The sequence below is a fragment of the Syzygium oleosum genome, unplaced genomic scaffold, assembly GCF_021117445.2.
Source record: "Syzygium oleosum isolate NSW1041296 unplaced genomic scaffold, Sole_v2.1 Sole_v2.23, whole genome shotgun sequence".
NCBI lineage: Eukaryota > Viridiplantae > Streptophyta > Magnoliopsida > Myrtales > Myrtaceae > Syzygium > Syzygium oleosum.
Window position 1 is genome coordinate 5,059,125 of NW_026607507.1, and position 8,924 is coordinate 5,068,048.

At 37.0% G+C, this 8,924-nt stretch overlaps 1 protein-coding gene across 1 annotated transcript; it reads right to left on the bottom strand.

The window, feature by feature from the left end:
• Nucleotides 1-3,927: 3,927 nt before the first annotated feature.
• LOC115669648 ((+)-alpha-terpineol synthase-like) lies at nt 3,928-6,712 on the bottom strand. Its single transcript, XM_056321493.1, has 7 exons — nt 6,466-6,712; nt 6,119-6,377; nt 5,661-6,036; nt 5,320-5,535; nt 4,874-5,012; nt 4,475-4,723; nt 3,928-4,368 (listed from the first exon to the last, which is right to left on the bottom strand). Exons 1-7 carry the CDS (start codon nt 6,703-6,705, stop codon nt 4,066-4,068), a joined length of 1,782 nt encoding a protein of 593 aa, XP_056177468.1. The 5' UTR covers nt 6,706-6,712; the 3' UTR covers nt 3,928-4,065.
• Between the last annotated feature and the right edge of the window lie 2,212 nt (nt 6,713-8,924).

The window sequence follows — 8,924 nt, forward strand, 5'->3', positions numbered from 1 at the left end:
AGTCACCGGCATATATTACTTGTTAAAAAGACTGTTTATGATATTTCTTACGGAGCTGTTTGATTAAATAAGAAAAATAGAAGGTTGGAGTCAGAAAAAGGAAAAAAGAAGAAAGAAAGAAATATTACAATCATGAACTTTAGATATGGTGAATGGGTCCAAAATCAAGAATTAAAAGAAGGGCACGAACAGATGCTATTCACATGCAACGATCTCTTGCAGTTTTGTAAACGACCTAACCCCATGTAAGAGATGCTCTAAAGTCAACAAAATTTAAATCAAAGCCGCCCAAAATTCAACATCCTCTTAATTAATAGGATGTTACTAAAACAAAATTGATAGGAGCCCTTAAATTCTTGGGGCATCTCTCACAAGAAAAATGGACCCTCATTGAACCTAAGCAGGTCATTAAAAGGCTCCAACTTTAAGGTCTCTCCCTTAGATTTTTTGGGGTTGTAAAACTCTAAAGGGGATACTGCCTGCTGGAGAGGCAGAAAAAAAAAAACAATTCCCCGACAATAGGGGGTCCCTGGATAGTCCGGCGGTCAGGACTTAAAACAAGGCATTGTAGCCCAAGAGGGTGTTTCTTCAGTAAATGAGGTTCAATAAACAACACCCCCACAAAAACAAAGAATTCTGCTTTTGACTTCAATTCATGTTTTTTATTTGTTAAGATCTAGAAACCATCATTAAATACGCAAGCTATTGAGCTTTCCCTTTTTTTTTAATCGTCATAACAGTTAACGACCACAAACTACCTATAATTAAATATAACTCACTTAAATTCCATAATGTAGTTTTTGTGAGATTTTGTGAGACTACTGCCAACTATTATAAAAACTTAGGCTATTAGATGAAGGCGTAGTTTATTATTTAAATATTCTAACATTCTCCCTCACGCGTAGGCTAGATTTTATTCGATTGGGGAGGCAAATAGGAGCCTGGAAGATTCGAACTCAGGATGTCCTAGCTCTAATATCATGTGAGATTTTGTAGGACCACTGCCAAGTATTCAAAAAGTTTAAGCTATTAGATGAAGACGTGATTTATTATTTAAATATTCTAATAGTTTTAACAATAATTTCCAACTTGAATTGTTAAGTTGGAAATTTAGAACTGCATTCTAGAATTTAGGTGAGTTATATTTAATTATAGGTAGTTTGTGGTCGTTAAGTGTTATGACGCATGGGTTTTTTTTATTGTATCCGCCGCCTGTTTGTAATAGATTTCTCTACATAACTAACCTTACAGATAAAAGTTTATCAATCAATCAAATTTATAACCAAAAAAAAAATCAAATAAATGCAAATACCGACTGCAAACTCATGCACGTACGTCCACTTCTTGTTTGAGAATCTTTCGTGTCTTTTAAATACACAAAAGGGTTATACTTAGGCTCCGTTTGTTTCGCATAAAATGAAATGATTTGGAAAATATTTTCCTAAAATTAATCGTTTATATTGCAATATCAACAATAATTTATGTCTAAACATTTTCTTAAATGATGAAAATATTTTTCGTTCTTTTATTATTTTTTTTTTGGTGTAAAATGTAAGTAGTATATAACAGATGATGTACAGCAGCTTAGGGGCATTCCCGGGCATTACAACTAGTACTAATAATTCGAGAATATGGAGGTAGGAAGTCTCCATAAAGTAGCTAAAACAAAGTTAGCTTGCGAAGGTTTGATTTTTTTGTATAGTGAAGCTCTACCTCTTACATTTTTCCGCACCTTCGCCAAAATAATCTGAATGTCAGTTGGATTGTTTTGAAACTGCCTATGGTTGCGCTCCATCCAAGTGCAATATACAGTCGCTAGGAAAGATACTTTGAGGAGTTTCGTTCGTTCTTTTATTATGTAAGCAACATAAGTAATCAGTTTTAGGAAAATGTTTTCCAAATCATTGAAAAACACTTTGAAGTACACTGTTGTGTTTTTATGTGATTTTCCTCTTTGCTTTATTTTTCAATGTGATTTTCTCCATTTTCCACTTTAAATTTCATGTATATTGTGAATTTGTAGCCTTTATTGGCATCATGTTCTTCTCATAGAGCTCAGTTTGGTTATGTTCATAGAAACTTTTTTTTTTCTATTTTTCAAAAGCAAAAAAATTATTTTTTACATGAAATTATCATTTGGGTGGTTATGGATAAAATCAAAATCAACATTAATCTATTTACTTGAGAGCAACACATTTTTCTTTACATAATCAGAAAAGTGATTTTGGTTATCTCTAATTTCATATAAGTGCAGGAAAACAGTTTCGGATCTCTTTTACTTAATAATTTGTATCTTCTTCTTTGCCACAAGAAAGATGAGAGTTCTCAGTGTTGTTAATATTTTTACGAGGGGTGAAATTACTAATTCCTATGATAGCTGCATACATTATTGTCAATAATAACTTCTCTCATATTCATAGGAACCATTAATGATATTAGTTTGAATTGAGAGTAGTTCTTTTAATGTTTGAAAGGAATGAACGTGCTACCTTGATTAGTTCTAACTAGACCCATTGAACAGGAGAATCAGATCGAAAATGGTCTGAATCAAATTGACCCATTTACCCGTTTTGATTAATTTCCATACAATACAAATCTAGTAACCCATACCTGATTCGACCCAAACCCAACTCAAACCGACACGAACCATACTGCTAAAACACTTCTATATTTAACCCGATTTAGGAAAACTCATAACCAAACTGAGGTGAGAGCACGGAGTAAACGAGCTTGAAATCGAGTCTGAACGAGAGAGAGTGAAGAGGGAGTCATAGAGGTGGGTTGGGCTAAAGTAAGTTATGAACCTATTTAACACCCATATTATTTTAGGCTTTTCTATTCTAAACCCATTTTGGATCAGATTGAATATGGGTTACTAGATTTATATTGCATGCAAATATCTCAAAACAGATTAAATGTGTCAATTTGGGTCGGATCTTTTTCAACCCAATTCACTCGTTTGACAAGTCTAGTTAGAACTAATGAAAGTAGTGTGTTCATTCCCTTAAAACATTAAAAGAACTACTCTCGATTCAAAATGATATTCTTAATGTTTCTCGGACGGAAAAAAAATTTAGTGATCAAAAGATAAACAAAAGTTTCAAAGATGCTAATAGTTCTTATGACATAATATGAGAGAAGTTACTATCGACAGTAATGTACGCAGCTATCATATGAATTGGTCACTTGAACCCCTCGTAAAAATACTAACGACACCGAGAGCTCTCATCTTTCTTGTAGCAAAGAAGAAGATACAAATTCTTAAGTAAAAGACATCTACAACTGTTTTGCTCCACTTAAATAAAATTAGAGATAACCAAAATCACTTTTCTGATTATGTAAAACAAAATGTGTTGCTCTCAAGAAAATAGATTAATGTTGATTTGATTTTTGAAAAAATTGATTTTATCCATAACCATCCAAATGATAATTTTATGTAAAAAATAAATTTTTCGCTTTTGAAAAATAGAAAAAAAGTGTCTATAAACATAACCAAACGAGCCCTATGAGAAGAACATGATGCCAATAAAGGCTGCAAATTCACAATATACATGTAATTGAAAGAGGAAAATGGAGAAAAACACATTGAAAAAGAAAGCAAAGAGGAAAATCACATAAAAGCACAACAGTGTACTTCGTAGTGTTTTTCGATTATGAACTTAAACCAAAGGATGATATAGAAATATAGCAGTATGGTTCATAATTATCAACATTCAACCTATTTGATGGTTTAGTGGACGAATTGCAACTTCAACCGCTGTACTCCAACGGGTCCGAAATAGCCTCGCACTATCCGAAATATAAAGAATTCGACATAATTAGCACAATAATAAAGATAATCACCACAAATATTACAATCAATTACGTTTATCAGCCACAACACAGAGCACGGAATAGCATGTGCTTCTCCGGGGAATTTTATGGAGCTCGTACATTGAACTTCGATAGACTTCAATTACAATAGTTTCAATGTCTTAGAGCTTCCGGAGCCACCCCGAAAGCTTATAATAACACGTAAGATTATAGGCTCTCTCCAACAGCGATACCATTGTCAGTAATGCATCCCTAATCGAGGGGCACGGGTTCGAATAAAGCCATCACAAGATGGTCCTTGGTTTTGTTATCGGGAAGGCCATGTCCGTCTCCATACTGGTAAAAGCTCTGAGAAGCTCGTGCCAAGTTCAAACAAGCACCGAGAAAAGGCGCGAACCCAGGAAATGGGTAGTCCTCAAACACGTCTTTGTTCATTCTCTTCCAGGTCTCGTGCACCAGATGCCTCACGTGTTCCCGCGTGGCCTCTTCCGAAGCGCCGGTTTCATTAATGTAGCATTCGAGCGCCTTGAAGTTGTCTCCTCGTGCCAATTCATACTGTGCATGGACGACATTGATGTTTTACAAACATAAGTCTCAAGATCCGTATAAAATGTTTAAAAAGCGATTATTTACAAGAAGGATAAACGTCAAAGTAAGTTACCGATGAGGTACTGAGATCATTGTTGAGTCGAAGGATTTTGGCAGAACAATGCATGACACTCGGGATTTTCGACACGTAATCAAGTCCCTCTTCAGTCAATTTGTCCGTGGTTAGGAAATAGCTGCCCAACAGCATAATCAGCCCACCGACTGAATCCACCGCAACGTCCATGTACTCCTTCAGTGTTGGTTTAGTGCCCTTGTTGTACCAATTGACCTCCTTTAAGTAGGCCTTGCATTCATCCGCCCACTGTAGGATTGAAATTCGGAAAAGTGTGTGAATGACCAAGTCGAGGGACGTTCTTTTCTCCTACTTTTTCGGATTCTCAAACGTTTAAACAGAAGTTTCGTTACAAAAGTAGAAATTGTTAGGTGAAAGATTTTAGCAAATCGAGATTACCACTTTTCGCATGTAAGGAATGGTGTTGATTCCTAGCTCTCTCATCGTCCAATAACCAATTTCGTTGGTCGTGTTGTACAAGGCCATGAAACTATTCTTTATCGTTGGAGGAAGCTTATCAATGTCTGTGATGTCCCACCTAGATAAGATATCACCATTTCAACATTTCGTAAAATTTACCATCACTTGGATACGCTTTTAGTGATACCAGTGAAGGTTAAGTACTTACTATTACTTTATTCGCCCAAAGCAATCAATTATATTGAGGGAAAAAAAAGCTAATTTAAAAAGTGATATGTTCAAAATACATCGGAGAATTTATATCATATAATTCTCAGGATTTGTTTTATCCCTCGCGTCATTCAGAGACTAATTAACCGCTTACCTTTTCTCTTGGCAATAATAGTTACAAAAGAAAATGATGATGGTAATCATATTACACTAACCTGACAATAAAATCTGTTAAGAGTTCAAGTTCTTCCAGCGTCCCATATACATCATAAACGTCATCAATAAGTGTCACCATACAAAGGAGCTTCGTCGTCATTTCCCTGTAAGCTGAATATTGAGGTTCGAAAACCAGTGCGCAGCACCAAAAATAGTGTTCCACTAGCCTGTCTCTAAAGAAGGTCATCTTGTTCGCGCCAAGTTCAACCCACCACCTGAGAAATTTGCCATACAACGACTAAGTCGATCTGCATGCGCTCCTATATGTTTGGTGTTTGCATGAATTTATATCCTCCCGTCAAATGCATCTATCAACTATATATAGAGTGCTTGCGCATACCTTGCCATATTGCTAACTTCCTTCTTGTGGACTGATTGCACTAAATTGAAGTCTATTTTAGCCAATCGGAGCAAAGAGGGGATCATGTCTGTCTGTTTCTCGTACATGTCCATGAACCACCGAGCCTCCAACCTGTTTGGCCTCCAATGGATCGGCATATCTAATGCGTGACTCACGTGGCTCGCTAATATAGCGGGAACTTTGTCGAGGTGTAGATCCTTTAGATGCTTGGAAGCAAAGTTCCTAGCTTCATCAAGTATGGTTTCACCTTCCAATCCATGGACAGAAGCTTCATAAAGACCAAGAAGCCCCTTCACATCCTTACTGAGCAATTCGATGAATGTGCCCGTCTTGTTCATAAACCTTTGAAACACATCTATACGTCCAGCAAAAGGAATGGTAAGGTAAAATTTGATGCGTCAACATGATTCACAAAAGGTTAAAAAGTTGGCAACTACCTTGCGGTACAGTGTATCCGTGTTGTCTGAGTAGCCGGAATCGAAGGGAAGTGGCATAGAGATCGTCCAAAAGTTGAGCAACTTCGGTGTTGTAGATGAAACTTAGAGCGTTCTTGATCTCCGTCTCGAAATGGTATCCTAGTCCTAGTCTTTGAACCGCATCAATGAACTCGAGCTTGGCTACCTGATTCATCTCCCTGTCGAATATACCCTTGACTTCCTTGTTCAACCTTTGGACTTGCTCCGTATATTTATCCTCCTAGGCACATGAAATTCAGGAGCAGATGTGAATATTTTCCGTAGTTCTTAAGCTAGGCCGGATTTTGTGTTGAAAAAAAAATCATTACCGTGTAATCAACACTGAGTGACTGCAAAAGGCCATAGTCCCAAATGCTAGGTTCCCAATTTGCCGAACGTCTCACAATCTCTTTATCTTCAATCTTCAAAGCGCGTGTCACGAATTGAGCGCCGGAAAAGGAGGAGGCGGAGGAGGAGGAGGAGCGAAGGTGTCTAAAGAATAAGAGAGAGGGTTGATTATGGCGGGTTGAGGAGGGGAGGAAGCTTGTGACCAATGCTGGAACAGCCATTGCGAAATTTGTTGCGATTCACTTAGTATGCTAACCATCCTTTATATAGGGGTTGTTGTGGAGGCCCAGTCATGGAAAAGTTTGTAGTTGCTTTCGGTGCAAAATTTTCTATTCACGCAAGCCATTCCCTAAGCATTGTAATTTATGTTCTTATTTTTTTATTTTGCTCCAAAACAGTTGTCCTCGACACACCATATTGATTTGGATGAATAAAAATGTCGCGCTTCAAAAATAGAGGTGTCAACATGGGTCATAAGCCCATTCTTTGACTCATATTTTTACAACCATGTTGTATATAGGTTGTTTAAACACTTAAAAAGGCCAAGTGAAAATGAGTTTAAAAAATTAAAGTTTAATCAGATTGGGCCTTAATAGAATTTTAGATGATTTATTTTTGTTTCTATATGCACACGTTTATATTTCAATTCCTCGAGCATTTTTTGTTTCTTTTAACCACAAATTTATTTTAGGGAAAACGTCACAAAAAGCCCCCAATTATGCCCACCGTGATACATTTACTTTGAACTTTTTTTGTGATATCAAAAACCCCAAACTATACCCACTGTGATGCATTTACCGTGACATTTCTCTTGTGACATAGAAAATCCCAAATTTGTATATATGTGACACATTTACCTTCCATCAACATTCTGTCAGATGAGTTTTTAGTCAAAATAACGTCGTTGTTATTTCACTTAAGCCACGTGGGCATCATGCCAACACCGTTTGCTTTCCAGCATCCATGTAGGCAAATTTTTAATGGTTCTCATTGACGAAACTTTGACAGCGGGTAAATATGTCACACAGGTACAAGTTTGTTATTTTTAATGTCACAAAAAAATTTAGGATAAATGTGTCAGCATAACTTAGGATTTTCGGTGGTTTTTGCCCTTCATTTTAGGGCTGCGTTTTTTCTACTCTCACCATGGTTAAAACACTCCTTGTTACAGTGCTTTGACAATATTAACCCTTGTGGGTCCCATCTTTTTTAAGGGTCCTTTTTTTTGGCTGTGGTGTCTCATTTGTTTTCTTCTTTATTTTTTCTCGTGGGTCCCATTTTCCTCTTTCTTTACTTCTCTCCCTTTTCCTCCTTCGTTACTTCTCTCCCTAAGTTCTTAAATTCGGTCATGGTTCAAGCATTGGTAGAATATGTAAAAAAAAAAAAATCTCTCTTTTGTGGTAAGTCTCTGTTACTTGTCGTCCAGATCACGTCGCAGTCATCGGTTTTTCAATCGTTAACCGGAGTTTGATATCCTGGCTCCCGCATTGAACTTTACGCCTATCAGAACACGGGGATTTGAACCATTGACGGGTAATAGGGCCACCTCATCGCATAAGGGCTCGGCCTTAAGAATTGAGTTCGCAATCACCTCTTCAGTCCTCTTAATCACCAGCGGCGATAGCTTGGTAATTAAGATCGGCGCGGAATTATGAGAGATCGCAAGCACGAGGAGGGGCAAATCCTCGCCGATTGCATTTTTGGTTTGCGTAAACAACTTAGTGGGAGAGGGGAGATTTGAACCACGTATTTGGAGGTGGGTAGGGGATGGCGAATCGGCAATAGCAGTGACAATTATGACCAAGAAGATAAAGACGAAGAAGTAGAGATTGCTTATGAGCTTGAAGAGTTTTTGGGCCAAGGCTTCAACTCTTGGATTTGAATCTTTAATGATTTTTTTCTTGTCTTTTTGATCGATCAATCGAAAATTTTGATGCGAAATAGGATAATTTAAATTTGCCATGAGATGGAAGAAGACTAGTTGGGTGAAGAGGAGGTTTATGCAAATTAGGGCTTCAACACAGATTATTGACATGAGAGAGATATTTTAGAAAGAGAGAACATAGAGAGAAAAAAAATGAGAAGAAGGAAAGTGGTCCTGCCAGAAAAGAGAAAGAAGAGAAGCAGTTGAAGAATGCTTAAAAAAAGTAGAACCCAAAAAGGTTAATATTGTCAAAACATTATAAGAGGAAGTGTTTTAGCCTTAGTAGGAATGAAAAAGCCGCGATCCTCATTTTATTGCACCTTTAATATATATGGCCGGCACACAATACCAAACCAGTACTATGACAATCAATCAATTCTGTGGCCAAGAAAAATGTTTCAAAAACTAAATCTATTGATTGTCAGCTTTTCTTTTTCTTTTGAGGCCTGTAATTAGTATAGGATGTGTAACGAACGGTTCATTTCACGTTGATCTTTTCTCCAACGTGGGTATTTT

Bases quoted from the DNA above. Each gene is read 5' to 3' on its own strand.
- LOC115669648 (XM_056321493.1), bottom strand. From the start codon at position 6,705: ATGGCTGTTCCAGCATTGGTCACAAGCTTCCTCCCCTCCTCAACCCGC. The intron at 6,378-6,465 runs GTAATGATTTTT...TCATGTGCCTAG, and splicing joins CACTCAGTGTTGATTACACG to GAGGATAAATATACGGAGCA. The intron at 4,369-4,474 runs GTAACTTACTTT...GTCCATGCACAG, and splicing joins ATGATCTCAGTACCTCATCG to TATGAATTGGCACGAGGAGA.